The sequence below is a fragment of the Aegilops tauschii genome, chromosome 1 (genome assembly GCF_002575655.3).
Source record: "Aegilops tauschii subsp. strangulata cultivar AL8/78 chromosome 1, Aet v6.0, whole genome shotgun sequence".
Lineage (NCBI taxonomy): Eukaryota > Viridiplantae > Streptophyta > Magnoliopsida > Poales > Poaceae > Aegilops > Aegilops tauschii.
In genome coordinates, this window is record NC_053035.3 from 1,857,216 (window position 1) to 1,874,224 (window position 17,009).

Consider the following 17,009-nt stretch of genomic DNA (forward strand, 5'->3'; position numbering starts at 1 on the left):
TATTACCAATAAAGTAGTTACTGAACCTCTGAATGTATTTAGAGTAAAAGAGCTGTGGGCTACCAATCTATCATCTGACCAACACCAATGTAAGCTGCCCATTTCCGTAGCCAATGATGGTTCCGAAAAGTTACCCTGGAGAAAATGCTTCAGAAAAGCTCTGTTTTCTTTGTGAAAACTAGTTGGAAGTATACTGATGATAACTTGTTGGCTGAACTGATGCTACTATTAAGTTTTCAGTGTGAAGGAATTCAGTGTTGAAGTGTATCTTCAGCTGGGCAGTTGACCTTCTTCCATTTCCATGAGAGCCCAACCAGGTTCAAAAAATTACAAGGGCCCAACCAGGTTCGAGCTGCTGACCTATATTGATCTGCAGTCAATTGCTCTACCACTGAGCTATGGACCCAATCGTTTAAAAATATTACTTACCTTTGAAAAGTACAAAAAATAAACTCCCAAAAGGTAATACAGGGACGTATCCAGTGCAAGCTCTAATTCGGTGCAAATTTATGTGGAGTCACGGTCAATAAAAATTCCTAACGATAGTAGCATCATTGTATTGCATCCATTTGATGCTTTATTTTTGAGTCAATAAAATTCACCATTTATCCAAAAAAGGGTAAAGGCTGAGGAGACTTGGGTCGATGAATTCAGTTCAGTGGCCTGATGAAAGATGTGTTACTACATTATTCTACCACCGGAAGGGTTTAAGGTGTGTTCCTTGCTGTTACAACTGTTGTTGTTATCAACATGTTAACAACATAACACACTGACATGTTTTTCGTTCCAGGAAATGAGGAACATGTCGCGACGTTGAAGGAGCGACAATTCAGTGACTATAGGTAGCTTGCTTGGCAGAAGTGATGGCCCTACTGTTTATTAATTAATTTGATATGTGTGTAGTAGTAATTAGTACTAGTAATTATTCAGTGTGAAGGAATTTGATATGTCTGTCTGTTGATGGGTTTGAGCAAGTTGGTCAGTAGTCAGTTTGCCTGCTAAGGTCAAGGTGTGAATCTGATGGGGATTTGAACGTGAGCAGAGCAGAGAAGATGGTTACTCCCTGATGCTGCCAACAAACTTTTTTTTCAGTTGGTTCAGGCTAAGGTCAGTCACCGATCCCTCCTAAATACTGCTGGCTTGAAAATCGTACAAGGTGCACAAGGTACAGACTGGGAAATGGACACTCAACTGAACCAGCCTTGGCCCAGCATTTGAAGTGGCCTCAACAGTCGAAGGCGATGCAGGCGGCGATGAGGGGCTCAAGCGGCAGCCGGGTGGAGAATGTGCAGGCTTCTTTTTCACGCGGAAGGTCGTGGACACAATGGAGGAGCACAACTCCACAGTAGTGGCTGCCGCCCCATCAAAGAATCGAGGGTTAATTGCGGAAGCCGAGTGGCTCGAGGTACTACCTCCGTCCCAAAATGTAAGACGCTTTTTTATGCATGATGCAGAGGGATTGGCTGTTGCTGACTGGTAGCATGTATTCTTCGAACTCTCACTAGAGATTAATCAGTAACGGAACTGCAGTGTTAGTTTTCAGTTTGAGAGCGTGAACAGACAGGCAGCGCATTTTAGTAATGTAGTTACTGAACTGAATCTAGTGGACTACTAAAGCATGGCAGCTTTTGGAGCGGACATGCAGAAAACCAGAGAAGGAGACGTACCATGTCCGCATCCCGGATAGCCGTGTTGGTTCCTAATGTCTCAGGGACGCCAACAGCATTGTCTAGCTTGCATGATTGAGTAACAAAAATGTGTACTGCATATAGATAGATGATAGGCACAACTTGAGAATCATATAGGTAGGTGCAATGGATCACGCAAGGTAAATATCAGTATATGATTCTCAAATAAGTCAGAGGTGGCCTGAATTCTAAGTAGAAACTAGAACCCAGAAATATATAATGAAGCAGAGATTAACCACAGCTACATGCTTGCCTCCGATACATTATGGGTCAGTCAGATTCATTATCACCATCCTCTTCGTCAGAAGTTGAACTGTCCGTACTTGTCAATTCATTATCACCATCTTCTTCATCAAATTCATCACCGACATAACAATAATCAACGAAGGAAATGGAGATGTCGGCGGTATGATGATGGGGCTTAAAGGCTCCCTCCAACAGGCGCCTCACAGGTTCTTTGTGTTCACAATTGTCATTACACTTAGCTGAACAGACATCATCATCAAAGTCCTGGGAGCCTTCTACCGGACACGATGGGTGCCAGTGCACGCGTAACCAGATTTCCTTAAGGGTGCCAGCTTGCAAGTGATCGATGCCAACCGGTAAGAATTCACAAGTCATGTCCCAACGTAACTGCATGTCAAGCTTCTCTAGCTTGGGCATAGCCCCCTCTTCGAAGGTCAGTGACACCTTTTCACAATGGAAAATCAGGTGCTTGAGTGCTTGGAATGCCCCGCGGCCAGGGATGACTACACTTTCTTCCTTTTCTTCTTTAACAAATGTAACCAACTTGAAGTAGGCAAGTGAAGGCAACCTTGCAACAATACTGAAACCATCAGCCACCTCCTTCACAGAAATTAGAAACTTGTAGAGGTGATGGAGCTGACCAATCCACTCAGGACACTTTTCAAACTCGCAGCACAACAAATTGAGCTCCCGAATATGAGAAACCTGAGGGAACGGTGAGCTGCTGCTCCAGCATCCGACATCCAGCATGGAAACTTCAGATGATATTCCGAAAGTAAGGATCCTGAGGTTGGAGGCGAGCATGCAGATGGAAGAGTGCAAGGCATCCACACGCATAATTTCCTCTTCCTCTTCCATCGTTTGCCTAAACTTGGCCGAACAGATCGCAAGTTTTCTCAAGTTGGTCAGCTTGCCGAGGCCCTTGATATTCTCTACCGAGCTTCTATAAATACAAACACCTTCTAGGGTGCACAGGGATGTCAACCTGTCGATCCTGTCAGGCAACGCTATACCACCTTCAGCATTTGCCCTCGAGCTGAGATGCGATAACCAGGGCAAACTGGCAATATCTGATGGATACTTTTCCAGGGAAGCATAATCTAGATCCATTGTCTCCAATTGCTGTAGCCCTCCAATTTTATTAGGTAGCTTCAGCGAATATCCAAATGGTCTAAGAGGTGCAACCTTTAAATACCTGAGGAGAAACAACCTATTGATACCAGTGAGATCTACTAGGTCCATGGAAGATAACTCAAGTTCAAGGTGTAGAACTCGGACATACTGGAACTCCTGAAAACGAGGCACAAGCGAGGTTCGGCGAAGTAAAACTGACCGAACATGTGATAGTGAACCTTTGTTGATACTTCCTGAAATCCCTGTATCCTCTTTATCATTGTAGTGGAATGCGACTCGACGGATCTGCCCAGTCTCATCTTTCGAACCATCAATTACGTGAATGAAATTCTCCTTGCTTGACTTCGATCTCATTAGATCAAGAATTATATCATGTACCCTGCAAGACAACACTTCATTGTTGTAGTCGTCTATCTTCCCAGGTTCGAGCATACACATATTGATGAGCTCTTTGAAGTACTTTTCTGCAAGATCCACTGCATCCAGCCGACCGTTTGTAATCACGAAACCTTCAGCCACCCATTGCCTCAACAAATCAAATTTATCTATCTCGCGATCCTCTGGATACATACAAACATAAAGCAGACATGTCTTAAGATGATCAGGAAGATGTATGTAGCTAAGATCCAATATTTGCTTCATCTTTTCAACATCATCTCCGTCAGTCATAGCACCCATAGTTTTTCTCACATAATCCCAGGTTGACGCTGGCTCACCAGCTAGAAGGCTTGCTATACTGATGATAGCAAGTGGCATACCACCACATTTTTTCAGAATATCAACTGAAATCTCTTCTTCTCTAGGTGTATCAGGCGAAGCTTCTTCGGAACCAAATATTCTTCTTAAAAATAATCTTCTTGAGTCTTCAGGACTGAGTGATTTCATCCTATAAACAAATTTGCTTTTAGCACTGCAAGTGGCAAGAGCAACGGGATGAATCCTTGTTGTTGTTATCACTCTACTGCCTAGGCTGTTTTCTGGAAAAGCAGATTGAATAGGATCCCATGCTTCAGAATCCCAAATATCATCAATTACTATGAAGTATCTGCAAGAAAAAGAAAATGCCATATAGATAAGAAACGAGGTAGTAGTGGGACCAATTAGTAAAGTTAACAGAGGCTCACTTACATTTTCATATATCTAAGTAAATCATTATCCGCTACATGTGGATGTATTTCGACAACCACTATGAAATTTGTGTAAACCTACAAAAGTATCCATTGGCTGGATGACTATTTCATAGCAATGCAGCCATGTGTGAGAGCGAGAGCTCCACCCCAACCTCCCCTCACCGGCGGCTGGCCACTCTGGCCACCGCCTCGACCCTGACTGGCTACACCTCAGCCCTCGCTGCCCTGACTGCTTTTTCTCCGCACACATGCAAAGAGAGAACTGCTATTTGCCATTTGCACATAAGGTATTTTTAATCATTTGTTTTCAAATTTATGGTGATGTTCAAATACTGCGGGCCTGTTCTGATCTCCTCCAGCTTCTAACTCTTCAAATTTCTGGGCAGAAGCTGTATTCCAGAAGCTGAGCCCTTCTCCCGTGTAAAAACTTGAAGCTCGTAAATCCCAGCTCCAGGAAAACGAGAAAGAGAAGTTCCTCATATTTACAACGAAAATGCCCCCACTAAAGAAAACGGTTCAAGGAACAGCCCGACTCGATACGGTTCAAGGACGGCATCAACCCTAGGTGAGCTTCCTTTCCTTCTTCTCCAAGGTCCTCCCATGGCAGCCATGGTGAAGCTACTGTGGATGCAAATGAGTTTATTTTTTCATGGTGAAGTGGTATGTGTACTGCTGTGTACATGTGATTTGTGCATACATTTGTTAGTTTAATATCTGATTGTGGCTAGGCATGAAATTGTGAATGAGTATTATTTTTTCATAAGTGTGCACTGGCTTGAAGTGTGGTATGTGTACTGCTCTGTCAATGTGGTATGTGCATACATTATTCATTTTATATGATTGTGGCTAGACAAGAAATTTTATGTTTCCAACTTTCCACTCCATGTGTTGCTGTCCATGTGTAAAGTGACATGCATTTTTCTTAGAGAAGTGTCGAGCATGACTGCTGAATGGAGCGTTTAGAACACTCGGAGAACGATATCACGTCCCCGACTTCCAGAGAGGTGCACCCCCAACTACTCCTGTAGAAAAGTTCAACCGGATCCACTCCTCCAAGCGCAATACCATAGAGAGAGATTTTGGTGTTTGGAAGATGAAATGGCAAATCTTGCTTAAGATGAAACTACTCGATCAATACACAAAAGATGATTGTTGCGGCTACTATGACACTACACAACTACGCTCGCCTCCATGACAAAGAGGATCTCAACTTTCTTCGGTGTGAGAGGGATCCGAATTATGTTCCAACTATTCCAGATAGATACAAGAAATACGTTATTCCTCCAAATGCATCAGATGCTTCAACGTCTGTTTAGGCATGAACCAGCTACCGCCAATGCTCTTAGTTGGTTAAGTAATCATGTTCATGTCTTTAGATGGGTGCCATTTTGATTTGCAGAACTTATATGCAAATGAAGCTTTTTGTTCTACGAAAAAGGACAAAACTTGTTGTTATTCTAAATTATATAACCTGTCTAAACTGGGATAACTTGTCGTAACTTGTACTCACTGATTTGTACTTTGCCTACTGCCATAACCCAGTACGTGTTTTGTAGGTTAATGGATAGACTCCATTTGTTTTGGACTCACCCAGAATCGGGCTATAACAGAGTATGTGGTTGTAGGAAAATAGATAAACTCGACATGTTTTGTACTCACCAAGAATCGGACTGCATGCCTCTCTGTACATCTCTCTGTACACTAAAAATACGCAGAAACTAGTCCCTGTGAAAAAAAACACAGCAGTTTTCAGCCCAGATGTTCTCTGCCTACTGCAACCCAGCCCCTTTTATCTCTAAAAAACCAGCCAGGCCCGAACTCTAGCCGAACAGGCCAGCAGCCTCCCCAGTGGGTCAAATCGCTGGGAGAAGCTACGACGTGCAGAACGCTTCGCAAATCGCTACGTGGAGTAGAAGCTAGCTTCAGAAGCTCATTTTGAGGAGTTTTGGAAGTTCAGAGAGGATCAGAACAGGCCCTGCCTATGTTGTTGGCTTACATTGTAAAATATAACAATAGTCATTAAATACAACTAAGATAAACTTAAGTTTAACATCGGTTAGGATTAGTGGATGCTACAACCATATATGCATGCAAATTAGGACAAAGTAAAAAAAAACATGCCGAGTCATCAAGAAAAAATTGAACTTGAATTCCTGAATTAATGTAGTTTGCCTGTCTACTCTCATCAACATTTGCTGATGTGTCTGTGTGTTGAGGGGGGGGGGGGGGGGGGGGGGGGGATGTGTACCTCCTATCCTCAAGCAATTTTTGGAGTTCCTCGATGAGCTGCAACACATCCAAGTCATTGAATTTTTTTCCAAGTGCAAAGAGAATATTCATCAAAACTTTCTTCACATCAGGATTCTGGCCTACTGAAACAAAAGCTCTACAATGGTATTGTGCCTTAAGCTTGTCATATACTGCCCTGGCAAGTGTGGTCTTGCCCAGTCCTCCCAATCCAACTATGGAGACTATTTTGAGCTCTTGCTTTGATACACCGCCATCCTCCCCAAACAACCTTATTAGCTCATCTGTTGGTGCTTCGATGCCAACGAGCTGTTTTTTATTTATGTATTTAGCCATCCGAGGGTCAATGGGAGCTTTGGCAGTTGGATCAGCTATGACATCGTTGACACTGAAGTTGTACTTCTTTTGCCTGTCAGCCACGGCCTGAACATGATTCTTGATGTCTCTGATCACATCACCAATCGGACGATGAGTAATCATGTCATTCTCCAAGAACTTTAGCCCCTCACGCGGGAACTCCCTGAAGCCACTGCTACTGGAGTCAAGCTCGACGTGCAACAAGAAGCTGTCGACCATATCCTCAATGTTATATGACAGCTCCCTGACTTCATCAACCCAAATCTTGAGCCCGTCAAGCTTTTCCAGCTTAGGGAGGTCTTTGTGAATCTTTGCCAGGTCTTCTGAAAAAGACTCAATATCTCTCTTCATGCTCCTCTCCAGATTGTAGTCCTCCTTGACGAGCTTGCCCAGCTTGTCGAGTAGGCTGCCCATAGCCCCCCTTGCAACATCCACGGCTCGGCTCCCTTTCCCTAGGTATGTTGTGTTGGTTGGATAATGGCATGAAAAACTCCGTGGTTGGTAGAATTTATACCGCTCTGTTTGCTCGGTATAATGTTCTCGCGTGCTTGAATTGATGTCCTTGTGCCTGACTAAGCTTGTCTCTGCATTTTCGTTGCTAACAAGTTTGCCCTTTCCAGAAGCAGAATCAACAATCCTGCTTTTTCTCACCTGTGAGCATGGAAATTAATTCGTGAAGAAACAGTCCAGGAGAAAAAAAACATAAGACACATACAAACACATTAAGACGGGTCAAATTGATCACCTCGAGGACTTCCTCTGGCGTGTTGGTGTCTTCTCTACTCTTGCAGTTTTCTTGGGGCTTTGTAGGCGCATATACAACCATCAAATTCACCTCATCAACAACTTTACCGGCTTCTTCATGGAACATGCTTTCTGTGAAAACCATATCTCTAAGACCGTCACTCAGTTTCATGCTCTGCATGATGAACTCGTCGGCATGGTCGTACTCATGAGCATCTCGTGCTTGTACTGTTATCTTCACACCATATTTGGATTGTGGTTGCACGATGCCTATGTCTGGTTGTGCGCTGTATTGTTGTCTGCTTGGCAATTGGATGTTGAAGGCAATGCAACTACGTGTATCATTGGTTAGCTCAACCGTGAAGCATGATATCTCCTCCTTAAGCTCGGAAGAAAGCTGTAGTTCGAGTGGCTTAATCCCTAGCATGTCATCTTCATCAAAATACGGGCTTACCTGCAGGGGAAGAGCTATATGTGTTTAAATGATGTATACTCCCTCCATTTCATGAGCTATACATACGGAGGCAAAAAAAATTACATGTATTTTGAACTAAACTCCTGTGTTTATACTATTCAAATAAAAACTTCTATGTTTATGGAGACAAAAGATGATGAATTCATGTCAATGAAGTGTTATGTGAGGATAAGATATGGTAGCAGGTATATGTTGGTGGAACAATATTACAGAAGCAACCCAATCAAACATCACATGCTGTTCCTACCCTTGCAAATCAATCAGAGAACCAGGAGCGGCGACATGTTTGGGGCATCAGAGATGAGTACAACTGATGGGGAGGACCATAAAACTGGCTCTATAAGACGATGACACCACTTTGCTAGTTGATCTCGCTGATAGTAACGAAAAACGTATAAATGTCTTCACTCTACATACTTTGGAGTGAAGTGGTCAAAAACACCGTCCACATGAATACTTGGGAGTAAAGTGGTGGTTGAGGAATGGTTGGAAGAAGAGAGCACGTGTCTTCACTCTAGTGATGCATTACTCAGATTTTGATTCCCTAAAGAGGCCCACTAGTCAGCATGTTAAATCTCTTGTAGTCTTGTTATTCCACTATTCTTTTATAGAAACTTGGTCAAAACTAGCAATGCTTATTTTTTCAGATAGAGAGTAAAACACAGCTCTGGGCAGCATTGGCTTTGGCTATGATTTCCCTTGCAGCCTAGAACTGCATCTCGGCCAAAGACACCCTGAGCCTTCTAAATTCGTTTTTTCTACTGCTAGCCCAACAAATTAACAAGCCGACCAGTAATTTAGGCTAACTAGGATAATTGTCAAACACAAATTTTGGGATTAAGCTAACCTAGCAGGGTTGAGATTACCTATCTCTCTGATCATTAGCATTGAATAATTAATCCAATGATAGTTTGATTACAAGGTATCTTAAATTAGCTAGCCTACCTGGCCAGTGTGCACATCCGTGCTTTCAGGTCCAATCAGGCTGCTGATTATTTCCGATATAGAAGGTCTAAGTCCCGGTTCTTGCTGCCTGCAACGTGCTGCTATGTCAATGCATCTAGTTACTTGTTGGTATTGTAGTAACGTCGGTGGCTTACTCCACCTGTGTCTCCACCTTCGAAGTACCTACATTTAACAAAATGTTAATTATCGGTGTCAATATCATGGTGTGTATGAGTGTATCCACCTGACAATTTTTTAGTTCAAAGCCAGATGTTAGCCTCGCAGCGTGTGTATCAAAGGAAGTGCATCACTTCACCTCAACACACACAAAAAAAAACATCCACCCATGCGTGATATATATCCAGAAACATGTTTCTTAAACTAGATATGCCATTCAGTACGATAGTATGCATATTAAAATGAAAAAAATTAAAAGATGCATGCAAAACATTGTCGCAGTTCTACAAAGTGAGAGAAAACATCCTTACATTTATTTTGTCAGGGGCACCCATACACCCCGTTACTAATTCAATAATTATGGCACCCAAACTATATATGTCAGACTTGACCAAAGTTTTGCCAGCATTCTCGTACTCCGGCGCGAGATATCCTCTGCAAGAAAATATGACAGAAAGTAAACATAGGGCTGTATGATAGAAAAATGTCAATTAACTAGTGGCTCTTGTGATGCATATCTTACCGTGTTCCAAAACGTTGACCAATTGTATGTGAGCTTTCATTTGGCCTTGACAAACCAAAATCTGTGATTTTTGGGACCATATGATCATCCAGTAATATGTTTGCTGGTTTGAGGTCCATATGAATAATATTTTTTTCCTTGAGATGACACAGACCGTTGCAAATTCCGATGATTATGCCATAGCGTGTTTCCCATTCGAGTCCCCTTAATTCATCTGCAGAAGAGTAAACACATAAAAAAAGCGAGGGGTTATATTAAACCACATGCCCAGCAATGATAAAACATTTCCAATTCGTGTCTGTACCTAACTGGTGGTGATGACTTGAAAACTCAGCACTAAGTGGTCAGGGCATTAATGCAAAGAAATAAAGAAGAGAAGAGCTGCATCAAATGCAATAAGATCGTACCGGTAATATGCTTATCAAGGCTTCCATTGCTGATGTACTCAAAACAGAGCAATCTTTCTCTCACATTGGCCAATTTAATTTCCTCTGACCCAGCCTCTTGTATCCGTGTCTGATATGAATTAGAACAGAAGCCAAGAAAGCGGACTACATTTTGATGATTATTAGCCTTCCATAGGCTATTAAACTCACGGCGAAAAAGCTTGTCATCAACTGTGTCTACATTTATATGTATCCTCTTCACAGCAACAACAAGCCCGTTCCGGAGTACGCCCTGTTGGTGAGTGTGTAAGTGATGCTCAGCCTTACAATACTAAAAGTTTTGCTTTATAATTGAATATCCGTGATGTTCTGTAAACGGTAGACTGTACCTTGTAAACGTCCCCAAATCCACCCTGACCGATTTTTCTCTCTTCACAGAAATCATTGGTGATGTGCTGTAGGAGTGCTAATGGCAGATCCTTGGGTTCCTCGTCTCCTTCAAGTATACGCTCCAGCACAGTTTCGCCCCGCATTCAGAACTAGGGCATGGTAAAAATTAGATTGCTTGGATCTAGACGGGCTTGCAGAAATTGGTAGTGAGGAAATGCGTACCTGATGGAGATTTAGCTCTGTACTGTTGGTAGTGGTCTAGACTCTAGAAATCACGAAGTGGAACTGCACCAAACGATTGATTTCAGCACATTAAAGGAGATGCAAGGATTATCATAGTATATACTATGATGAAGGAGAAGGAATTTTCATTCAAGTAGTAGAATCAGATCAAATCGATGCTGACCAAACATGGCATTTGGAGCAGAGCAGAGGCCAAACCAAATCTCTGTCCTGCACACTTGGAGCTGCAACCGTTGTGAGACGCTCTAGATCCAAGATCTAATCTTGGACTAGAGAAAGAAGGAAATGAGGGGAACAGGGAGAAGGGGGAAATGGCATACCTTGCAATAGCTCTAGGTGGGTAGCACACCGCACCACCATCCCGGTCGCAGAAGCGGAGGGAAGGAGGCAGGCTGAGCCGGCTCTGCGAGGCCGCCGTGTTGAGCCGCGAGGTTGGCCAGGACGACAGGAAGAAGAAGAAGAAGAAGAAGAAGAAGAAGTGGCAACGTCAGCAGCGCAGCTAGCTCAACCTGCCCTGCTCGGCGACGGCGACAGCGACGACGGCGGCGGCGGCCGGATGGGGAGCTACGGCAAGTGGGGAGAGTGAAAGGGAGAGGAGCAGGTGGAAAAAAAAATTCTATCCGCGTGAATATTTTTTTGCGTTCGGTCAAATTCAACGGCCGCCGTTTATCGCCTTCCTCCATCCTACTTTTTTTTTTGGCTGGCGCATTCTTATTCTTCTTGTAAATGTAAATAAAAACTAAAATTAAAATTAAAAATCAGAAAATAAAGCTTTCAAAGGGCATCTCTAGCCGAACTCTTAAATTAGGGAAAACAGTTAATGCACCCAACTTCGGTGCACCCATGAAGTGAACAGTAAATTCAAAAAAATAAAAATAAAATCTGAAACTTGGTGGATATGACTATGAGCAAATGTTTTAGGAGCTTGCAAATTTTTGTCACCAAAAAACGTCAAATGATCTCCGTACGAAACAAAATACAAATGATGCTCTGCACCTAAGTTGTCGTTCACATGTTTTTTGGTGACAACAACACCATAGGTCCACGGCGACGGCGTTGACCACCGGCAGCAACAACGTCAGATGTAGGAGTGGCCGGAATTTTCCACGGCAACGGCGGCCGAAGCGGACGAAGTCGAGCCGCGGGTGGTCGGCGAAGGTGGGTGGCGCGGGTGTTGGGGTGATTCCACCATGTGGGTGGGGAGCGTCACCGGCGGCGGCGGCGATGCAGCTCCAGGCGGGCGGCGGTGCAGGTCGACTTTGTGCCAGGCGGCGTAGGTGGGAAGCTGCGGCGCAGGGCTAGGCGGGCGGTGGCGCTGGTGTTGGTTGCGTGTTGGGCCCGAAGGTGGCTGCAAGGCGTGGACGACGGGGGAGAGGAAGGAAGGAGATGGGCTAAATTGTGACGGGTTTACAATTTTGAGGTTTTTTTTGCAAAAAAAAAAGCCAATACACTGCGCGCTGGACATGTTTTCCCGGACGAGGGAGTAATTACTAGTCACCACTCACCAACACACGTCTGTATCTAGCACTAGCACTAGCAGCACAGTAATCTGATATCAAGATTCAGAGCCGAGGCAACTCCAGCCTTGAATTGCGCAGAGCTGTCCCAGTGTATTTCTTCTCAGGGTCGTCCCAACCCAACATGCATGTCCCTGAAGCTCTCGCCGTTGTTGAAGGCGATGTAAAGGTTAGAGATCTCTAAAGGTTATAACCTTTTCATTATTGATCTGGTGCGGCGTATTATGTATGCTAAGACTGATGCAACATGTGCTACCTCATGATACCTGCCGGCATGTGTTATGCTGCTCGGTTTTTGTTCAGAGCGGCGACTTCAAATGTTGGGCGCACTGTGCCAAAATAAGTGCGCTTGAGGAGGATGGCCATGATCGTACTCGAGTACACCCCTACTTCTCCTTGGAAATAAGCAGCAGCATCTCCGCCTTGCGCCTCGTCTCCAGCTCCTGGGTGGTGGATTATGCGGTAACTGCTTGAAGATTTTTTTGGGGGGGCGGGGGGGGCATTCAGAATTCAGTCACATGTCTAGAACAGCTCCAAGAAGAGAGAGAATAGCTCTCACCCCCACTTGAAGTAGAAGCCAAGCAGCAAACGGAGCTTGACCGGCACGAGATCGTTGTCGTCAGTTGAGATAAACAGCTGAGAGAAAAAAAAAACATGAGTATTGTTTGGATAAATAGAATTAAGGAAAAATCTACAGAAGAAACCTGAGAGAAAGGACTCACGAATGATATCAACGATGGGACGGTTAGGATGGATGTCCGCTGCATGCCTCAGCACAACATCCGCTTCCTCCTTGCACTTATCTGAAGAGCTGCCTTTCTCAAGCCTAAGGCCAATATCGACTCGCTGGAGGGAAGTGAGGTGCTCCATGCCGACATACTGGTCACCGCCGGCAATATCCAATGCTCGGGCTTCGAACCGCAGGATTTCAAGCCTTGGCATAGCTCCTCGTGGAAACATAGATGGCCCCATGAGAAAATGCCATAAGTTGCACTCTCTCAAACATGGGAATGCACTAGCGCCAACAACGAACGATTCGACACGAGTGTGCTGAATTTTGCTGCTGCACAGCATGAGACAACGAAGACTAGGAAGCTTCCCAAGGAACTGACAAGGATCTGAATGTCGACATCTCGCCGCACTCTGTCCACTGCAATTTTCAAGGAGGAGAGGAGGGGAAACGATGATGAATTGACCCACCTAGGCAATGTGGTGGTGCATCGGTCAAAATCAAGGACACAAAGTTGTGGGGTCGGCACAAAGCCATCCCAGCAGTCATCAAACATTGCACCACGCTGGCCGTTAATTCTTAGAGTTTGCATTTTCTGCATATTGCCCAAGGACACCACCAAAGAATTACACAGGCTCTCATCATTCCCATCCCAGTAAAGGTCGAGCACTCTCAGCTCGACCAGTTGCCCTAGATCTTTCACATCCACCAATTTTCCAGCCAGCTCCTCTAATGACGTCAGGTTCCCGATGCCAACGGGTAACACCGCATAGCCTGCATCTAGGAATATCAAACGTCTTAGACAGACAACACTTGACGGAATATCACTGCTACACTTGATCCATTTTTTGCTAAATTCAGTGTCTCCAAAAACTGTAGCTTTCCTATTTCCACAGGGAGCTCACGAACATAAGTGTTTCTTAGCCCCAAATACCTTAGGTGTAATAAGTTCTCAATATACCCGAGATCAATATGGTGGTGATTTCTCCGAAGATTACAACCTTCTAAATCCAATACACGTAAAACTTGAAAGCATGAAATAGTCTGGATTAGATAAATATCTGTTTTAAAGAGAACAACGGACCTCACTTGTGGCATACTTCTGGCATCGACCTGATGGGTGGTGGGCTCTGACATGCTATTTTGAAAAGATAATATGCGACTCTTGCTGTGTGAAATAGGTTTGCTCTGTTGAGTACCATCTAATATTGTAGCAAAGTTTTGTTCACTCGACAGGGAACATAACAGATCAAGCACCATATCATGCACGCGACAAGCTTCCGCCTTGCCTGTAGCATCAACATGTATTGGTTGAATCAAGTTTCTATTTGCGAGTTCATTGAAGTAACTCTCTCCGAGCTCAAATAGTCCACTTTCTTTTTTTCCACCTTGCACAAACCCTTCGGCTATCCACATCCATATTAACCGGTCTCTCCTTATCTCAAAATCCTCTAGAAATATACAAAGATATAATAAACAAGTCTTTAAATGGGAAGGTAAATCATAATAACTAAAGGACAATATTCTCTGCATGTCCTTTGCACTATCACCTTCTGCAAGTCCACGGCCAATAGAGCCAAGTATGTTGTCCCAATGATACTTTGGCTTTATGTGCTGATCTTGACCATTACTAGCTAAAATACTAGCAATAGTGATGATGGCTAGTGGTACTCCACCACATTTCTTTAAGATTTTCCTAGATACCTCCTCCAATTCATGAGGACACTTGCTTCCTTGAGGAAATATTCTTTGGTAGAACAGTCTTTCGGATTCATCGTCGGGAAGTGGTTTCATCTGATATACTATATCATCACCAGAAGAGCAACATACTTTAGAGATACTGGCTATGCGGGTGGTTGTCATTACTCGACTACCGAGGCAGTTGTCAGGGAAAGCACACTTAATAAGTTCCCATGCTTTTTCATCCCATATGTCATCGATTACAATGAGGTACCTGTATTTTGTAGTGCGTTAGTTTGCAAATCAACCAACATAACTAGCTCTATATATGGTTTGCCAAGTCAGCACCAAATTAATTAAGAGATGGTATTGCCAGCTCAAGAAATTTATAAAAAAGATAAACATATATAGTGCATATTTTGAAGATGCATATAAAACAAAAATGTAAGGCCTAATATCAGCGCCATTTAACAAAACCAAAATAAAACTTAATTGGGACACGGTATCTACTAGCCAGCATTACATGCTCTCCTGAAAAGAATAATGATAATCATTTGCTGCTACATACATACCTCTTGTCCTGAAGAAACATTGTCGGTTCATCAATGAGTTGTTCATTGTCCCTAGCAGCTTCGTTGATGGTTGCATACTTGGTCTTGTCAAGTTTATATAAGACCTTCTTGAATATCTTGGCCATGTCAGGATTCCGAGACACAGAAACAAAAGCTACACTATCAAACTGCACTTTGATCTTGTCATACACTGCTTTGACCAGAGTTGTTTTGCCCAGTCCACCAAATCCAACAATAGACATGGTCCTTAATTGGCCCTTGGACCTCTCATCACAATCACACAGCTTTTCGATCAGCTCATCTCTGATGTGATCTATCCCAATGAGCTCTGTGACATCTTTGTACACCGCCTTCAGGCGAGGGTCAATGGCATCACCATTACTGTTGGCATTCGCGTCACTCATATACTTTTGGCGCAGCTCGCCCAACTCCTTGGAGAGCCGCTGAGCTTCATCAATGTCATTGGAAATCTGATGAAGAGCCTTACCCTTGGTAAACAATTTGGTAGCCCTTTTGAGGAACTTCTTGACTCTGTTCTTCATGTTGTTGGAGCCACGGTCATGGCCGACGTCCTCCACGCGCACGAGGAAAGCGTCGACGGCGTCCTCCATATGGTAGGAGAGGTCCCTCACTTTGCCCGCCCAGATGAGGACCTGCTCGTCGAACTGCTCCGGCGGCTTGGCGCCGATCTTGCGTAGAACGGCGTGCATCATCTCCAACTCCGTGATGAGAGATTTGATGCCGTTCCTCACGCGTTTCTCCAGCTTGTACTCGTCAACGAGTAGCCGCTGAGCTTCTTGATCAAGGGGATCATGGCGGCCTTCATGGCTTGGACGAGGAGGAGGGGTGTGTTTTCTTGCTGTGGCGGAGGAGTTGGTGGTGCTATTGCTAATGAAAGAGCTGGAGAAACGGAGGACACGATGGGTTGATTGATAGAGCTGGAGAAACAGAGGAGACGACAGGTTGATTGATAAGAGTTGGTGGTGCTACTGCTATAGATGGATGGTGCAACGGTCCATGTGATGTGGGCGAGTGACCCCTCCACCTTAAATTGCATAATTTATGCCTTGCTGCAGTGACATCACCATGTCTTGCTGCAGTGTTCTATCGCTTTCCCATTGCAGTGATGATCCTGGCATCCGATGCTTCGTTAGAGGTGACAACGAGGTAAGATTTGGAGATCTCTGGTCACGTAAAGCTGTCTTTTTACACATCGCCATGGTTTTCTAACTAACGTACAGTGTTATGCAGTGATTTTTTTCACGATTTAGTTGCGTAATTCAGGCATGTCCAAGGCCAACCCTCAAACATATTGCAACAGCCACATGGTCTAGACGTGTTTTGTCATTCAATGAGGTCCTGCATCGGTCTGCGGGCAGGTCCAGACGAGCTTTTTCCAACAAATCGGAGACAAAGTGGGGGGGTTTTGCGGCCATCAGGACTGCTGCCACGCCTGCAGCTGACAAACATAACCCACCCAAAAAAACCCCATCCGTCCCCACGCGCATTCCTTTCCGATGCCACCCATACGCATTGATGCCGGCCTAGGGCAGACACAGTCTCTTACTGCCGGCATTGAAACGGCGCACCAGCTGAGTGAGTGTCGCCCGCTGCACGCCCGACTGAACACATCTCCTCGCCGCATTCAAACGCTAGCCTACCTCCATTAAACACTCCGGTCAAATGTTCGTTCGTGAGCCAGCCGGCATTAAACACTATGCCAGTTGGCTCCTCGCGTTTGCCCGCTATTTAAACGAGGCCAGACGCCGGGCAAGAACCGCGCCACACCTTCCGCTCCCCTTCTCCTCTTTGCACCATATTCTCC

The 17,009-nt window shown here is 44.4% G+C and overlaps 1 protein-coding gene across 1 annotated transcript; it reads right to left on the reverse strand.

Annotated features, from left to right (window-relative positions):
- Window positions 1-1,747: 1,747 nt before the first annotated feature.
- Window positions 1,748-16,141, reverse strand: LOC109754231 (uncharacterized). The gene is made up of 12 exons (XM_073501831.1): window positions 15,185-16,141; window positions 14,017-14,886; window positions 13,403-13,816; window positions 12,925-13,352; window positions 10,442-10,548; window positions 10,074-10,344; window positions 9,667-9,880; window positions 9,455-9,578; window positions 8,967-9,149; window positions 7,548-8,000; window positions 6,447-7,453; window positions 1,748-4,113 (listed from the first exon to the last, which is right to left on the reverse strand). Exons 1-12 carry the CDS (start codon window positions 15,895-15,897, stop codon window positions 1,959-1,961), a joined length of 6,939 nt encoding a protein of 2,312 aa, XP_073357932.1. The 5' UTR covers window positions 15,898-16,141; the 3' UTR covers window positions 1,748-1,958.
- Between the last annotated feature and the right edge of the window lie 868 nt (window positions 16,142-17,009).

What these genes read in the sequence shown, in the direction of transcription:
- LOC109754231 (XM_073501831.1), bottom strand. Translation starts at nt 15,897, where the DNA reads ATGATGCACGCCGTTCTACGCAAGATCGGCGCCAAGCCGCCGGAGCAG. An exon ending in AGAAGTATGCCACAAGTGAG is followed by an intron (nt 13,817 to 14,016) that starts GTCCGTTGTTCT and finishes CTGTGGAAATAG; the next exon opens with GAAAGCTACAGTTTTTGGAG. An exon ending in AAATTGCTTGAGGATAGGAG is followed by an intron (nt 4,114 to 6,446) that starts GTACACATCCCC and finishes TTTTTCTTGCAG; the next exon opens with ATACTTCATAGTAATTGATG.